The sequence below is a fragment of the Podarcis cretensis genome (genome assembly GCF_951804945.1).
Source record: "Podarcis cretensis genome assembly, chromosome: 1".
NCBI classification, from domain to species: Eukaryota; Metazoa; Chordata; class Lepidosauria; order Squamata; family Lacertidae; genus Podarcis; species Podarcis cretensis.
This window is the reverse complement of record NC_137170.1, coordinates 117596005-117613882: the sequence shown is the minus strand read 5'-3', so window position 1 is coordinate 117613882 and position 17878 is coordinate 117596005. Positions and strand designations below refer to the sequence as shown.

General features: G+C 42.7%; 1 protein-coding gene across 11 annotated transcripts in view; it reads right to left on the bottom strand.

Annotated features, from left to right (window-relative positions):
* The window catches only part of PDE11A (phosphodiesterase 11A), a 162854-nt gene that overhangs the window by 54009 nt on the left and 90967 nt on the right, over positions 1-17878 (bottom strand). For all 11 annotated transcript variants that reach the window (XR_013839322.1, XM_079977352.1, XM_079977349.1 and 8 more), the window contains 2 exons: positions 764-910; positions 546-653 (listed from right to left, as the gene is read on the bottom strand). Coding sequence is in view for 10 of the 11 variants with exons in the window: in XM_079977352.1 (XP_079833478.1) it covers positions 546-653; positions 764-910 (255 nt within the window). In the remaining variant the exon portion in view is untranslated. The remainder of the gene's footprint in view (positions 1-545; positions 654-763; positions 911-17878) is intronic.

Sequence of the window (17878 nt, the reverse complement as noted above, 5' to 3'; positions counted from 1 at the left end):
GAATATTTTTTTTCTTGTTTTCCTCCTCCAAAAACTAGGTGCGTCTTGTGGTCTGGTGCATCTTATAGAGCGAAAAATATGGTGTGTGTGTATATATATATATATATATATATATATATATGTGTGTGTGTGTGTGTGTGTATAAACATGAGCTGGCACATATTGAAAGCGTGCCTCCAGTTGTGGTACAGGACCATTCGGTAATTTTTCCTCACTGTCAAAAGCCACCTACACAACATATATGTGTGTGTGTGTGTGTGTGTGTGTGTGTAAAACCCATTCTTTTAAGATTAGGTTCTATAACAACAAGGTCAGTATCATACAACTGCCATCTGTGGTTCCATTCCTTCACCGTGCTCAAACCCTGTCAAATGTTGCCAAATAAGCGCTGCCAAATTAGGTATCAAATTAGGACCCTTTATTCTCTTGGGCGCTTACATCTCAATATTTTTTTTAAATGCCGTATTAGCAAGGGGAAGAGGAAACAAATGTTCGGACAACAATGTGGATAGTATCATAAGATGCCTGCCACTCAAGATACTCACAGTTAACATGGCAAACATGAGCTGGCACACATTGAAAGCGTGCCTCCAGTTGTGGTACAGGACCATTCGGTAATTTTTCCTCACTGTCAAAAGCCACCTACACAACGTCTGAAATGGAAAAGTACAAATCGCATCAGGGACACTTAACACGGACAAATGGGCACAACCACTGCCAAAACCAAAGCAGCGCCGATTATCTTTGCACAACAGATGGTTACCTCATAGTCAATTTTAAATTTCTGCACCATTCCAAGCTCCATGAACATCCGGAGGGCTGCAGTTATCATGGCGTCTGTGTCGAGGGAGAAGTCGTCAAAATGGATGTTGTCTATGCCAAGCTCTGACACAAGTGGAATGTTTGCTGCCTGGAATTACCCAAAGACAATGAGAAAATTTCTCACGCGCAGCTCAGGCTCTTTCTAGCCACGCTTTCTTAGAACAAATGTTTCCCAAATCCATTTAGACAACCTAGAAATGGCAATTGCAAAATGTATGGTGGAAATCTAGGAAGGGAGAGAAAACTACAAACTGGAAGTGCAATCCCTCTAGTATCAAAACTGCAACAAGATCCATTCTGTTAAATCTGGGATGGGAAACCTGTGGTCCTCTAGATGTTGTTGCATTCCGTCTTGCAGCATGGCCAATGCTGAGGGATGGCAGGTGTTTTAGTCTAACAACCCCTGGAGGGCCACAGGTTCTCCATGACTTAAATGGAGACTGCCTAGAAACTTCACTGAAATAGCATTTGGACAAATGGCTGTGTATGTATATGACCTATGTATGCTCAGCAGAATAAATATGTCCTGCTTCACAGGTTATGTTTTATGAATGCTGCTCCACCCCCTACAAAAGTCACATGTAAAGTAGTCCTGAGCTAGCTGTCAGCTCTACAGCAGCTGCAATGGATTTGCATTACAAGACAAACTTGAAGAAACACGTAAACGTAATAGGTTGTATAACAACAATGGCAAAGTTGACCACCGAGCCCAGTATGTACAAAATGCGATTCCTTTCTAATTTCTTCTTCTCTTGTATTTTTCTATCTGACGTATTCCTTAGAAGAGTACCATGAAACAGTCTTGTAAGTGTCTAATGAAGATGATAAGGTTGGTAGACATAAGAAACTGGCACTGGTAGATGCTGGCACAGGTAGAAAGGACAAGGATTCCTGGATATTCCCCTGTTTCGCCCCAAAGGGCTTCATCAGCTGTGTGTAGTTCGTTACTGTATATAACAGCTACATGGATCCTATTCATGATAAATTTGTGTTGTTCCCCATTTTTTTTTATTGATTTTCCAGAATTTTTAAACAAACAAACATAAACATTAACTGTACTTACCTATTCGTGATAGATTCTTAGTCAAATAAGGTCTACCAACCTTATCATCTTCATTAGACACAAGACTATTTCATGGTACTCTTCTAAGGAATACGTCAGATAGAAAAATACATGAGAACATGAATAAATTAGAAATGAATGTACTATGGGACTGACAAAAAAGAATCACATTTTGTAGATACCTGTACTGGACTTGGTGGTCAACTGAATAAGCTACATTTTAATATGTTGTCACCATGTTGATTTTGACATTATGAGAAGCTGTATCTAATTTTGAGAAGTAGTTTCCACTAAATAACTTTACAATTGTTATTATACAGCCTATTACCTTTACGTGTTTTTTCAAGTGGATTTGTGTAATATAGGCATTCTAGTGGTTTTGATTACGAGACGAAGTGGCAATTCAAATTCAAACCTTGGGAGTTAAGTGGCGAATGCGAATTTCAGAGTCTTTAAAATGCTCGTCTTTCCAAAGTTGCATCAAACACACCCTTGGCAAATCCACACATGAAGATATTTGGGTATTGCACTGGCATGGATTGTATGAAAATCCATGTGACTGCAGTGCAGTTTTGAAAGTTACATACCAGGGCTGGCAACAGATTCGAAAGTTAAAAACCAGCACATGCCATCGCTTTCACAGCTGGCTGGAAGTGCTTGCTTGTCATATCTGTGAGGACAACCACCCAGGAAGGTTGAATAATCTGTAGATGGGAATATGGTCTGTGCAACTTTCCTGGACAAGTGCTGGAAACTGACTTCCAAGCATACAGAGCAGGTAACTGACAGTGATTGTCTGTACTGTCCAGAGCTACTCTGAGGCAACGAGTGTGGTAAAAAAAAAAATGGTAATAAAATGCTCATATCGGAAGTATGAATTTTCTTGGTGCTGTTGCTTGAATAAACTATCAGGATTTTTCAGGTGGATGAATAACAATATATAACCATTTGATCATAAACTGATGAACAAAACAAGTCAAAGACTTTTTTTTTTAATGGCAGGCTTTATATTTATGAGGTTTCACCACCCTATGTTTAAAAAGAAGTGCCATAGTCCAAAATAATCACTGAATTAATAGCCAAGAGGTAACATTTGTATAAAATAACCATTTGCTTTACAGCAGCAGTAAAAGGAATGGCAGAATTATGTACGAAGGTTAGAAAGCAATTTGAATAATGCAGAAAAGGAGAAATATTATATGCGTACAACATCTATTGTCATTCTACATTTGAGGTGAAGCACTGCAAGTTTATAAAGAAGAAAATCATAGAAATTACAGCACATGGGGTGGGGTGGGGAAAGTAACTTAATATATGTTATTTAAAAATGCATACTTAAAGTCCCAGCTACTCAAAAAGGCTTTTAGCTCTCAGATCTTGCATACTAACAAAACAATTGTCATTGTGACAGGTAGGAGGGATGGAGAGAGGATCCATATTTTGAAGGACCCCTGGGAAGGGTTGCAATACATCTCTGTGTGCTCTGTGCGCAGACACACATTGGACACAATCCAGTAATGGTTAATCACAGTCAAATGCCACAGAAAGCAAAGGAAACAGACTTGGGGCTGAATGAAACATGATGCAGGGGGGCGGATTCCTGGATTTTATACATATGCATAAATCTTTGTGCGTGTGTGTACGCTGCCTTCTCTTGCAAGAACCTCACCACTTGCTAATACAGTGGTACCTTGGTTTAAGTACAGCTCAGTTTATGAACAACTTGGATTAAGCCCGGAAGTAGGTGTTTTGGTTTGTGAACTTTGCCTTGGAAGCAGAACACGTTCCACTTCCTGTTGAGTGTAAATTGAGTCCCCCGCTGCTATGGGAAAGCACGCTTTGGTTTAAGGATACTTTGGTTTAAGAATGGACTTCCGGAACAGATTAAGTTCGTAAACCAAGGTACCACTGTATATTATTTGGAAGCCCTCCTCTGGGTGTTCCCTTCATCTGACGTTTGACAGTACTGGAGAAACAGAAGAGAGAAAGCAGAGATGGTACCCTATGGTCCTCTAGACATTGTTGGATTCTGACTTCCCCTTAGCGCCAGCAGCACCACTATGGCTAATAGTCAGGGATGATGCAAATTCTAGTGCAGCAACATATGGAGGTCCACAGGCTCCAGCATCCCTGGAATAGAGAGCCCTAACCAGCCCAGTGCTTACTACCCCTCAATACTCCATCTCCCATGTAATGTTGTGGCCATTTCCCCAGGCAGAGAAAGGGGCAGCAGCTGCTTTTTCTCCACAAAATCAAAACACAGCCTTTTAGGCCTGAAGAAATAAGTAAGATAGAAGTTGCTTTGTAAGTTGTAAGTTGCTTTGAGTTGCCTGTGGCAAAGAAGAGGCTAATAAATAATAACAATAACACTCTCTGCTTCAAGCTCAGCAGCTGTATTTGAGAAGGAAGGGAGGGAGGGAGGGAGGGAGGGAGGGAGGGAGGGTAGCAAGCACTAAGTGCAATATCTATGAATGAAGTAAAACTTCATTCTAAGAATGAAGCAAAACTAAAAATGAATACAAGCAAGGTCAAAATTGCTGTCTTACTAATATGTAAGTGAACAACTTCCCTGATGTTCCCGATATCTTCAAAATGTCGAAAATGAGGCTCAGAGAGACTGAGTGACTTACGTTTGCCCAGGAAACCTGTGGCAGAGCTGAAGGATCAGTCTACATCCAGTGCAAAGCTCACTTAGGAGCCCACTGAAGCAGAAGCAAGAACACTGCACAGGTGCCACTGGTTGAATGCAGTGAAGAAGGCAAGGAAGACTGAGCTGAGAAGGTCTTTCAACAGTAGATGCCCCAACATTCTGAGGAAGAAAAACTTTATCTGCTCCGCACATAATTTTCTACACCGGTAGCAGAATATCCTTTTCGCAGGGGCGAAACTAGGCTTTATTGGACCCAAATCAAAGACCCAGTTTGGCACCACTCACACGCATTTGTGTACACACCCACAGGCGAGGAGCCTCAATGGCGTCCCTCTGGAGGTTTCACCTGGGACAAAAACAACAACCTCGGCTAGCTTTCCCCGTAGCTACGACACTGCTTTTTTAGCTGAGGTGACTGGAACTGTACACAGTATTCCAAGTGTGGTCACACAACAGATTTGTATTTTCAGTCCCTTTCTTCATACAGTCGCACCTTGGAAGTCGAACAGAATCCGTTCCAATAGTCCGTTCAACTTCCAAAACATTCGGAAACCAAAGTGCGGCTTCTGATTCGGTGCAGGAAGCTCCTGCAGCCAATCAGAAGCCCGTCAGATGTTTGACTTCCAAAAATAGTTCGCAAACTGGAACAGTCACTTCCAGGTTTGTGGCGTTCAGAAGCCAAAATGTCTGAGTACCAAGGCGTTCAGGATCCAAGGTACAACTGTAATCCATAACACAGAATTCTCCTTTTTCTAACAACCGCCGCATACTGGGAAGGCACCTTTATCAAACGACACACTATGACCCCAAGGTCTTGTTCAGCGCGTCAGTCACCGCTTGTTCACAGCCACACTGTCAGTCTCGGACATTGCCTAGCTACCACATTGTAGCATCATGATGTAGCATCATGTGAGCTGGGCCTCCAGTGTCCATTGCACTCCACTAATGATGACAGCATCGACTGTTTACAGAAAACAGGTCCCCAAATCTGTAGTGGATCCGTTGGGTAGATAGATCTTGCCCCTGGGTCATCTTCTTACTGAACACCCCCCCCCCAAAAAAAGAAACCTTTGATTTGTCCAGCTTTGGTTTTATATAGTCATACCTCAGGTTGAAGTAGCTTCGGGATGAATATCTTCGAGTTGCGCTCTGTGGCGACCCAAAAGTAACGGAGCGCGTTACTTCCCGGTTTTGCCGCTCGCGCAGACGCTCAAAATGACATTTCGCGCATGCGCAGAAGTGGCGAAACGCGACCCACGCAGTCGCGTCTTATGTTTACTTCAGGATGCGAACGGGGGTCCGGAACAGATCCGGTTTGTATCCAGAGGTACCACTGTATTAGGATAAACAAGGGCATGAGTGTGTCTGATTGTTTTCCAGCAGAAAAGTAACACGGGATTCAGCCCACATCCAAGAATGTTGTAGTCACAATCCAATTCACAGCTGCTTTTAGTAAGAGGCATGGCTAGTCACAACACACACAATCTAAACACATTATTGTTTTTGCTTGTTTGTTGTGAAATATGGCAATTAGGAGTCAAACGCTTCTTGTTTCAGGCTTGATGTACTAGATTCGATTTAAATGGCACACATGTTTATGTCTCTCGCTCACTCTCTCTGAAGGGAATCTGTATCTAATTGTTTCAGCCAAGGGATACCTTAACACCCAGAGCAAACTTAGTTTTAAAGGCCTCCATCTGTTACTGTGTCCTGCTGACTGATGGTGTCTCTCTGCCCTTCACAATGCTGAATCAGCAACTCCTCATGATAGATCTGCCGCGGCAGAAGTAGGACGTTAGTCTCTAAAGGAAACTTCCTAAGACAACCTGAAGTAAAATGAGCAAATGAGGAACGGAATAAATGGGAGATCATACCTAGCTTCTAATCTGCTTCAGTACAGAACTCGTGTTTGTTTTCTTGTACCTTCTGGAAGCATTTATCTTTTCATTCATCACAAAGATCAGCACGCTGCTGGTTTTGTCAAATTCAGGTTTCTGAATTTGTGAGCACCTTGTAATACTACTAACTACTAATAATTTATTATTTACATGCCGCCCATCTAACTGGATTGCCCCAGTCATTCTGGGCGGCTTCCAACAAATTAAATACATAAAGCACAGTAAAACATTGAACATTAAAAACTTCCCACTACAGGACTGCCTTCAGATGTCTTCCAAAAGTCAAAAAGTTGTTTATTTCCTTGACATCTGATGGGAGGGCATTCCATGGGGCAGGTGCTACTACCGAGAAGGCCCTACAATGTAGTCCATTGTGTAAAATGAGAGTGCTTTTTTTCAACTGAACATTTATTGCTTTAGATAAATTAAGGGGCAGGAAACATAGAGGATTCGGAGTAAAAGGGAATAGAATAAGGCAGGGTTATTTTAAGCTTGCAGGATCTGCTTTGGTTTGTTACAAGAATCCCAAAGTCCATCAACCAGAACCAGGTTCACACTTACTGTACTTATTATTAAATTAACATAGTTGCTGGGTTGGGTTGGGTTTTTTTGGGGGGAGGGGCATGTTTCCACATGATGTCTTCATTATTCATTATTCATTATTCAGCTGCCAGAATAACATACTCAAAAACTAGCTTTTTATTCTCCCATAAAAATCCCAACCTTTTAAAAAAAATAAATCCAGAATGAATCATCAATATTTTCATTTGTGTGAAATGGTGAGCACCACCTTATTTTCTGTGTAGAGGAAGTGGGAGTTGGTGGGCATAATTTGTGGGAACATCTGTTTTGTACCACTTCGCTCTGACCTGTGCAAAATGTCAGTTTGTCTGTCCCAGGTCTAGGTGAAGAGCCTATTCCTCTTCTCCAGTAACATAATGGTTCCCTTGCTAAGGGTACATATTCATACCAGCATTCATCTCTGCTTTACTCTTTTTTCAGATTTATTCCTTATTGTCCTCTGGCGTTCCAAACCACTATTCACCTATTTCCTTGTCCAAATCTGTATTTCCTTCTCGTGACTATGATTAATGTTAAGGAATAACCCTCAACGTTCACTCCCTTCTTCCACGTACCACTGACTATGCTAGAATTCAAGCTTGGGCTGTGTTTGTGTTGTTTTCACCGTTTCATTGCTCTTTATTTCTTTCCGTGTGTTTGTGCATTTCACAACTCTTTCCTCCCTAGCTGCTCTCATCAGCATGGCTTCATTATTGTCAGATTCATTTCTGTTTGTGTGCTCATGGGGGGGGGAGTGTGTTTATGCAAGGGGAGGGATGTTTTTACCCTATGAAAACGTGTTCTCACCCTGGCTAAAGAAAAAATTAGGAACGGCTTAAGGACTCTAACTGGTTTGAAGCTTCTTTGAAAAAACAACATATCAAACAGTAGTATCTTATAACGAAGTACAGGACAGATATGCATCATGGGAACATGGATTCAAAACCCAGCACTGGAAGGAACACAGTGAGCACACCTCAAACAGGAGTGTGAACACAGTTTTGGAGTGAGAGAAGAGAAAAAGCTGCACTTCTATGGGATTTGTATGAAGCCAACGAAGTGCAATATCTGGTTTTCGGGTGGTGAAAGAGTCTGTGCATTGATACAGCCAGCTGAGTAACAAAGTGCAAATTCAGTGCTGTTTTTTTTTTTTAAAAAAATCTCCAATAGCATGGAGGAGAGATATTATGTGAAGTAAGGTACACTATACATTCTAAGGACATTCTATACAAGATCTCAAAGTAGCTGTTCTATTACAAAGGAATTTCAGAAATAGACTGGAAAGAGAAGCTGCTGAATTGCAACTTATTACCAAACTTAAAACCATGGAGAGACCTGGTCTGAACAAAGACATTGGATTCTTATCTCATTATACACGACAAAGCCATTTTTCACCTTCTCACCCCTTGCTTTTTCCTGTAAGACCTATTGCAGTCGTTAAGAGTCGTCAACAGGCTCATCGCAGCTATCTGCCAATCACCCAATCCCATCACCCTTCTGAGTAATACCCCTCCCCACCTTCTCACTATATAGAAGGGTCTGGTGACTTCTGTTTCAGTGTATCTGAAGAAGTGTGCATGCACACGAAAGCTCATACCAAGAACTAACTTAGTTGGTCTTTAAGGTGCTACTGGAAGGAATTTTTTTTATTTTGTTTTGACTATGGCAGACCAACACGGCTACCTATCTGTAAGGTACACTATGTAAAGGTTAATACCTACTGTATTTAATAAGGTTACTTTCATATTATTATTATTATTTATTATTATTATTATTGAATAATGAAGCACAAAGCAAGTTAAAGAGAGGGTTGAGGTATATAGATTGCACAAGCCATGCAAGTACAAATCATTAAGAAGAAATGTTTCGACTTAAAAGAATTATATTCCATATTGCAGTTTGTGTTTATTATAATGGAGGATTATCTGTTGAGGCCAACAGCATCCATGAAAGAAGGGAAATTTGGTACATCCATGTTTTAGATACCACATAAAACTTCAAAGGGAAAGAGAAAACCGTCCTTCAAACAGCCTTTTCCGGAAAGAAGGGAAGACAGGAATGTAAACGTCTCCCGACGCCGCACAGGTTCATCACCCATTATTTTCCCCACATTATTTGGAGTAAAGGTAAAGGTAAAGGTACCCCTGCCCGTACGGGCCAGTCTTGACAGACTCTGGGGTTGTGCGCCCATCTCACTTAAGAGGCCAGGGGCCAGCGCTGTCCGGAGACACTTCCGGGTCACGTGGCCAGCGTGACATCGCTGCTCTGGCCAGAGCCAGAGCCGCACACGGAAACGCCGTTTACCTTCCCGCTGGTAAGCGGTCCCTATTTATCTACTTGCACCTGGAGGTGCTTTCGAACTGCTAGGTTGGCAGGCGCTGGGACCGAGCAGCGGGAGCGCACCCCACGGCAGGGATTCGAACCGCCGACCTTTCGATCGGCAAGTCCTAGGCGCTGAGGCTTTAACCCACAGCGCCACCTGCGTCCCATGTGCGTCACATTAATAATAATGTGCGTCACATTATTTGGAAGCCTGTCTTTATTTGGAAGTGAACAACAAACAGCTTTCTCAGCTGAACAGTTATCTTGGTTTCAGCTCTGCTCAGCCTGTGCAACCAACGGCTGCAGCTCTGGAAACAAAGGAGAGCAGAGAAGCTTCAGAGGCAGTGTGCTCTCTGCTTGTCCTCTGCAGACAAGAATACTTTTAGTAATGGAATTGTATCTTCTCTACACACACCCCACCCCTGCTCAGCTCTTCCCCTGCTGTGCAGCTCTGGCTTTAAAAGCCACCTCAGCGACCAAACAGGCACTATGGTATCAGGAACAACTGAGCCAGAAAAAGCAAATTACATGTATTCAGAGCACATCAATTAACATTGCCCTCATGCAGCTTCAAATGTGCCACAAGCACTTACAGCAGGAGGCATTGCCGACCTTGGCTGCTCCTGCAAGTTTTTTTAAAATTTTATTTGCATGAATTAAATGTTACAGAGCATCTGAACCAGAATATCACTCTCTCTCTCTCTCTCTCTCACACACACACACACACACACACAAATCCAAGTACACCAGACATGCATATAGACCTTTTAATATTTTACCAGCAACATCTGCTGTGATTCAAACAGAAATGTCAGGTTTTTCTCACTACAGTGGTACCTCGGGTTAAGAACTTAATTCGTTCTGGAGGTCTGTTCTTAACCTGAAACTGTTCTTAACCTGAAGCACCACTTTAGCTAACGGGGCCTCCTGCTGCTGCTGTACGATTTCTGTTCTCATCCTGAGGTAAAGTTCTTAACCTGAGATAAGATTTCTGGGTTATCGGAGTCTGTAACCTGAAGCGTATGTAACCTGAAGTGTATGTAACCCGAGGTACAACTGTATCTGGAAAGGTAGGAGGAGAGACAATAGGAACAAATACTCATTGCTTGAAGTAAAAGCCACGTTTGTGCCAGTAACATGGAAGAAAACCAGCACACCCCAGGCCCTATCTACACTACAAATTTATACTGGTTAATCCTAGCTTCAGCTACTATTTGTATAGGTTGCAATGTAAAGAGACCCTTTAGGCAAGCCTAACAGCTTATACACCTGCAGCAGTGCTTTTAAGCTACACCCTAGAAACACTACTAAAATTCAAAAGGTGTGTTTGGATGGTGTGTTTGTGTGTGTGTGTGTGTGTGTGTGTGTGTGTGTGTTAGTTAAAGGATCAGTCGTAGAATGCAAGTTATCAAGTTACAATGAAAAGTTTCTTTTGTCCATGCATGCATACAAAGCAGTTCAGCAGATGGGAGTCATATGCAGCTATTGCTCTGGCAACACCTATTGCCATATGCCTGCTCTTTGCCAGCGTCACACTGCAGTCTGGATCGCATGGGCTCATCTGCAAGGGTGGCAGGTGTGTGGGTGGTCCTGCTGAATGGGCAGTGGTTTGGACTGGATGACTATTTCCATCATCCCTTCTCTTTCCCTCATGGTGATGTATTTACCCCCTTGCGTGAAAAGACCACCAAGACGTATTTTTCAGCATGAGAACTGTTAACATTTTACGCATCCTCTATGGGGCTGGCTGTTTGCTCCTCTGAGCTGAAGGCAACATGCTCTGCAGAATGCACTGCATCACAGGACTAGCCGAACAGACTTTGGTTCCAGGAGGAAAATAGGGAAATGGGCTCTTGCTGTAACACACTTGAGATATTATGCACATTTACTGGGAAGTAAGTTGCACTGCTTACTTGCTAGCCCTGGGTTGTCATCTGTGCTAGGGGAGAGCTAGAAGCTTGGTTGGTAGAGCATGAGACTCTTAATTTCAGGACTGTGGGTTCGAGCCCCATGTTGGGTGAAAGATTCCTGCATCGCAGGGGGTTGGAATAGATGATTATATGTTTGGACTGGCCCAAGATCATCCAGTGAGCTCTGTGGCTAAATGGAAATCTAGTCAAGTCACATCCAATACTCTAACCTAGGAGTGGGGGACCTCTGGCCAGTCACAGGTTCCAGTTTGGCCCACAAGGCAGTTTTCCCCAAGCCGTAGCCACTTGCCCCCACACCTCATTGATCAGCACTATCTGCAAGCCCCATGCTCAGTAGGCAGGTGCTATCTGAATCCAAACCATGCCAGCAGACAATACTTCCAAAGCAGTTCACTGTAACCACAAGGATCCATTTATAAAAGGCCTCAGTGCAAAAAGATGACAAGTCAAATCAGCAGAATTAAAACCAGCGACGGAGGGGCAGAGGAGAGCTAAGAGCAGCATCCAATACCAAACAACTGCTTGAAATAAAAATGTGATTAAAACCATAGGCAATCCCATGTACTTTACTCCACTGTCTGCTCTTTGGAGGAAATAAAGGATGCATATAGGATATACATGGTCACCTGAAGAAGTAGGAATACAGTTAAAACAAAGAACAGTCAAGAAGAAAAAAAGTGGATTCTAAAACAGTATACCTACTTTTGGGCCATGTTGTGTGTACACACGCACGCGCATACACACACATTTATGAAAAAATATATATCACTGCTGTTTACTGGAGGGTTCTCCCGTCCCCTGATAAGAAAATAGGCTTAGGATGTAGAATGGCTAGGTGAAAAGGGGTAGAGAACTCTGAGCACCATTAAATACCTGCAAAGGGGAATGTCATGCTTAAATTTCCTCCTCCTACACGGCTATTAAAGTTTTTGTTTTTTTTTTTGTTTTTAATATATTTTATTAAGGGTTTTCTTGTTTTACAGTGTAAGTGTAATGCCTCGTATTTTTTTTTTTCCCCGTGTAACATTTTTACAAATCCATTTCATTTGTTGAGGCATTAGGGGGAGAAGAAAAAAAAAAAGAAAAAAAAAAAGAAGAAAGGAGGGTGGAAGGAGGGGAGATGGATGGGGGTGGGGTGGGGTAGCGGTGTTTCTATTATGCTTAATGTATGTAGTTTGGTGTCAGTGTGCTTGTGTTGTTCACTTGTGTTCCTTTGGTGGTGAGAGAGGTTGGGGTTGGCCTAGGATGTGATTGTTTGTTTGTGATTGGCTGTGGTGATCTTTGTTTTCGTGTGTGAGTGAGGTGGGTGGGTGTTTTGGATCAAGTTAGCCATATTGATTTGTATGCTGTTGGTGGATTATTGTCATTGTCCTGTTGGGCTGTGTATGTGATAAAGGGGAGCCATACCGGGGTGAAGGTGTCTTCTTCTGTTTGTCCCTGTGTCAGTTTCAGTTTGTTAGTTAATTTTTCTAGTAGGGCTGTTTCCCATACTATTTGGTACCATTGGTCCATGCTTACTCCTGACAGGTCTCTCCAGTGTCTGGTTATGGTGTTTCTGGCTGCTGAAAGTAGGTGGGTTATGAGTTCTTAACCCACGGCTATTAAAGTTGCCAAGACCCTGCCCTCTTCTTCACCTGCCTGCCCCAAACTGAATTGCTTGCACACCCCTTTCTGTAGTAACAAGGTAATAACTTGGACTGGGGATTTTGCTCCTACAAGAAAACCCATGATGAAGTGCAAATTTCCCTTTGCCCCCCCCCCCCCGCCATCATCAAAAAAGGGAAGAAGGAAATGGACCGTAAAAGACATTACATTTTATCTCTCTGATTCTGTATCAACAGCTACAAGGCTCCTTCTAAGTACTGCCTGGAGGCAATGTGCGCTTCAAGCCAGCAAGATAATTGCAAGCGACCTAGGGACCAAGCCTAGGGAGCAAGAAACGTACACTTTTGGGCAGGGGTGGGGTGAGATGAGGGGGTGTTGCTGGCTCAGGCTACAACCCTTTTACAACGAGTGAGAAAATGAAGCTAAATTTTAGATCAAAGCAAATAAAATAACATTTATTTTACATTCTATTAAGTTCCAAAATACGTGACACAAGTGCCTGAGGAAATGGAAGAGGCTCCTAAATGGCTGCTTCACACATCCCACAGATCTTTAAGATTTTTCCTCCTGAAATGTTGCGTTTGGGGGGGGGGGACAAAAACTTTTCGAAAAGTGTATGGTGGAATTATTGTTTTGTTTGTCATTATGTATTTTTGTATTTTTATATTGTAAACCACACTGTGATCCTCTGATGATGGGGCAGTATATAATTGTAATAAAACAAACAAACAAAATCCCCGTCTACCAAATTCAGTAAGATTTACCAAAGAAACAAAACTAGAAAAAAAAACCTACACAAATGTGTTTTTAGTCGAATTTAGCATGACCCTACGCATTTTTTTACAGACCCCAAGAAGTTTCAGGAAGTGTTCAGTTTTGGACCAAGAACTGTTAACCTACCTCAGTCAACCACACGTCACTGGAATAAAAAGGGTTAACTACTTTCTGAATAAAACCTGTTCACACCCTGGGTTAGGTGATTCAAAATTGAAAGGTGTAGTATTATAAATTGGCATTGTTATAATGAGGCTATTATCAGACTGTAATTGAAAACTAATTAAAATTTACTATTAAAAAAAAACTAAATCGGAATGTGTGCATTGGGTCCAACTTGAAACAGGAATTAAAACATATTGAAGGGAGAAACCTGAAGGTTAGTATAGAGAGAGAGCAAAGTTTGAGGGCAAAAACAAGTGATGTTACCCACGTCAGTAGTTAGAATGCTGGACTAAAACCTGAGAGACCAAAGTTCTAACAGCCACTCAAGTCAGGAAGCTCACCAGTTGTTATGCGAATAAAAACTTGAGGTCCTTAGAAGAAAGTTTGCCTAGGCTAAGCCACAAGCTCAGATTTAGGCAATGTGCTAAAATGAACCTTAGCTTAACTCAGCACAGCATCAAAATGACTGGGGAGAAGCAAAGTGGTTGCGATCTTCACTATGGGAGCCCACACACATTTTGCTCATTCGTGCAAAGTTGTAGTTTGGTTCAGCATTGCCTGAGACTGAGGGCATTGCATTTGCAAACTGCTGAAAGGACATCTGGTCCAAAGCGCATCAGAAACATTAACTGTTTATTCTAGTTTCCGTGGTGTCCTACAGTTTCTACACTTCCGCTACCTAACAAAGAGATATTCCTCATTGCTGGAAAGGTGCGTAGGGATTAAGTGGGAAGATTTCCAGCTAGCCACTGCAGCTTTATTACTGTAAAAAAAGAAAAAGTTATTGTGTCAGGCCAGGCTAGCAGATGACAGGAAGAGTTTATGCAAACGAATGATGGGAGTAGGTTCCCCCCACCCCAAAGAGGGGGGGGGGATCCTATTTCCAGAGCTTGACTTGATTGACAACTGTGACTGAAACCTCTTTGACTGAATATAAATCAAATTAAGAGCATCTTCGAACACTGAACATGCATTTGCATGCAAGCACTAGTAAAACGCGGGGGACGCGGGTTGCGCTGTGGGTAAAACCTCAGCGCCTAGGACTTGCCGATCACATGGTCGGCGGTTCGAATCCCCGCGGCGGGGTGTGCTCCCGTCGTTCGGTCCCAGCGCCTGCCAACCTAGCAGTTCAAAAGCACCCTTAAGTGCAAGTAGATAAATAGGGACCGCTTACCAGCGGGAAGGTAAACGGCGTTCCATGTGCTGCGCTGGCTCGCCAGATGCAGCTTGTCACGCTGGCCACGTGACCCGGAAGTGTCTGCGGACAGCGCTGGCTCCCGGCCTCTAGAGTGAGATGAGCACACAACCCTAGAGTCTGGCAAGACTGGCCCGAACGGGCAGGGGTACCTTTACCTTTACTAGTAAAACAAGGAAGGCTCTCCTACAAAATATGCTTTATCTAACTCTTATTCTTCTCAGCCTCCATCAAATTCTAGTGAGGCGTATTTTGTTTTTAAGCATACCCTGTGGGCTTGAGCTGTAAACTGCATTGTTAAATCACATCTTCAGCAGAGTGATAGTGAACTTAATTTTCCCCTAATGTCATCTACTTTCAGAAAAAAACAAAAAAAAAACAAAAGCACACATGGCTCACCTGATTTGACTGTAAAGAAGCAGAAAGAATGTAGTTGGTCAAGGGAACTGTGGACTCAAAAATGTTGAAAACCTCTGTTGTAACCCATTTGCATCATACATGAGCCCCGCTGAGCACCATACTCACTGCATGCTTCAACACTGGGGATCTTTGCTTCTTCCAGTACACTGGTATTAGCTTTGAAGACACTCGAACTCAGGACGCAAGGGAGAAACATGCTAAAAGGAAGGTACGCTTGGCAAATCCACACCGTGATCAACTCCTGCCCAGAAACCAATGTCCCCACTGTGGAAGGATGTGTGGATCCAGAATTGGCCTCCACAGTCACCTACGGACTCATTGTTAAAACTGTTTTTATGGATGACAATCTTACTCAGCTACGAGTGATCGCCAAAGAAGAAGAAAAAGACTCACTGCACGAGAGCTGGGAGTAACATTTAAATGACCCGGTTATGGTGTGGGGGGGATCTTTCCCACAGAATGAGCACACACACGATTCCTGGCAAGACGCTTATTCCGTGGCCAGGATCCACACAATCAGCACTCACCTACATGGTTGAGTCATTCAAGTATTATTCCAGCTGCATGAAAAGCAGCATGTGGCTAGTACAGAAATATGAAAGGATTTAAATATATTTACACTACAATTTAAACAAAACTCGCTCAGTCAAGCCTCACTCACATGCCCATGTCTTTACAACCTAATGCTTCAAACCCTCCAACATTTCTCCGATGAAAACAAGGACTTCCTAAGGAAAAGCAGGATATTCTGGGACCAAATCAGAAATCGGGATGGCTCTGTAAATCCGGGACTGTCCCTGGAAAATAAGGACACTTGGAGGGTCTGATGCTTTGAACAGCTGCACCTGAAAGCTATCTCGTTATTTCTGTGGTGTTTAATTGATCTGAATTAAAGGTATTATGATATTTCCCCCTCCAATGGCAAAGCAACTCTTTGGATAAGACGTAAACAGTCTCTTTCTGTGTCCATGGACACCATCTTCAGAACTGTCATCCCACCTATTGATGTATTTCTGTTACTAAGATAAAAGTACATCCTTTAAGAAGCGTCCCCTGATAATCTGTTCAAATCCTGCTGCTTTTGAAGCTCCAGGGACAAGATAGCCTTGTTGACAAGCTGGCCTCCCTAACTGCTGTTGAAGATGCACGAGTAGGCCGAGGTGGTGTTTTTATGGTCTGCTGTCAAAAGAAGAAGGAAGTGTTACATACAGCCACTGCTTACAACAGGCACCACATTTGCAAATGTTAAAAGGGCACTGCTGCTAGCCTTAACTTGTATAAGAGAATATGCCCACGATCAGCATGCCTGATTATTATTGGAGGAATCCCAAGGACAAAAGTTTTGCCAATCTGTCAAGCTAACTTCTCTAGGGTTTTGTGTGTGTGTGTGTTTATGTATGACAAATGAAAAAGAAAAAGAAAAACCACTTCTACTAGTCAGGGGTAGGACATTAAATCTATCTGTTCCAGACTTGTAAAATCGGTGTGTTCCAGACACATTCTGTGCAATCCCCTGGCACTACAAAATGTACCGAGTATGATTAATCATATGACCAGGTTTTTATTCAAAAGAATTAGGATAAAGAAAGCATTTCCTTTAGAATAAATTCTGGGTTTTTTAAAAACTCTGTTTTCCCCAAAATGCTGCTAACCTGACATGCCTACTTTCTGAATCAAAATCTCTCTTACACCTGAAAAGGTTTGCTTCTGGACTGTGTAAGAGAAAGGCACTACCTGTTCTCCGAAGAGATGGCCTACTGTGTCCTAAGTGAGTGGCTATGTCCCCGTCTGTGAGCAGATAGTTCTGTGACATCTCTGCACTGAAATGCATTGGAAAGGCAGAAGGAAGGGAGAGTGAAAAATCTTGCAGAAAGGAAGTTTCCACTTTTGGCAAGGCATTTTGGGGCTTTTGGGAAAAACCTGATTTTTTAACTAGTTTACTTCTTGTGAAGCACTAGCAGTTCCATCATGGGACACTGGTGTGCCCTGGCATATAGTTTTGGAAGAAGTGGTTGAGGCGTTTTCGTGCACTGGTGAAAAACAATAATAAAAGGTCAGGAGTAGAGAATGAAGGACCTCGTTCCTAAAGAGTCTGCCTAGAAGAGTGCATTTTTCGCCCTGGAAGGCCTCCCCGTTTCCAACTGTGAATGGGTATAAGCTAGTTGCGGTTACTTACTGGCCAGGCAAGATAGTTTGTGCATGCTCAAAGCACTTCCTTCTTCATTATTATTTCATGAGTTCCAGATCTGAGCTGAACTGGGGTGGGGGTGGGGAATAATTCTGGGGCTAAACCTTTCTAACAGTGCCTAACAATGATACTGCCTGTGCCTTGCACTGACAGGGATCCAGGTTCAGTCCCTGGCTACAGCCAAGAATGAGATTGCTGCAAATATGCTATATAACAGGGTCACTCGTAATCATTGCCATGTTCCCCATGCATAAGAGTATTATGATGACTCACGGAGGAAGCAT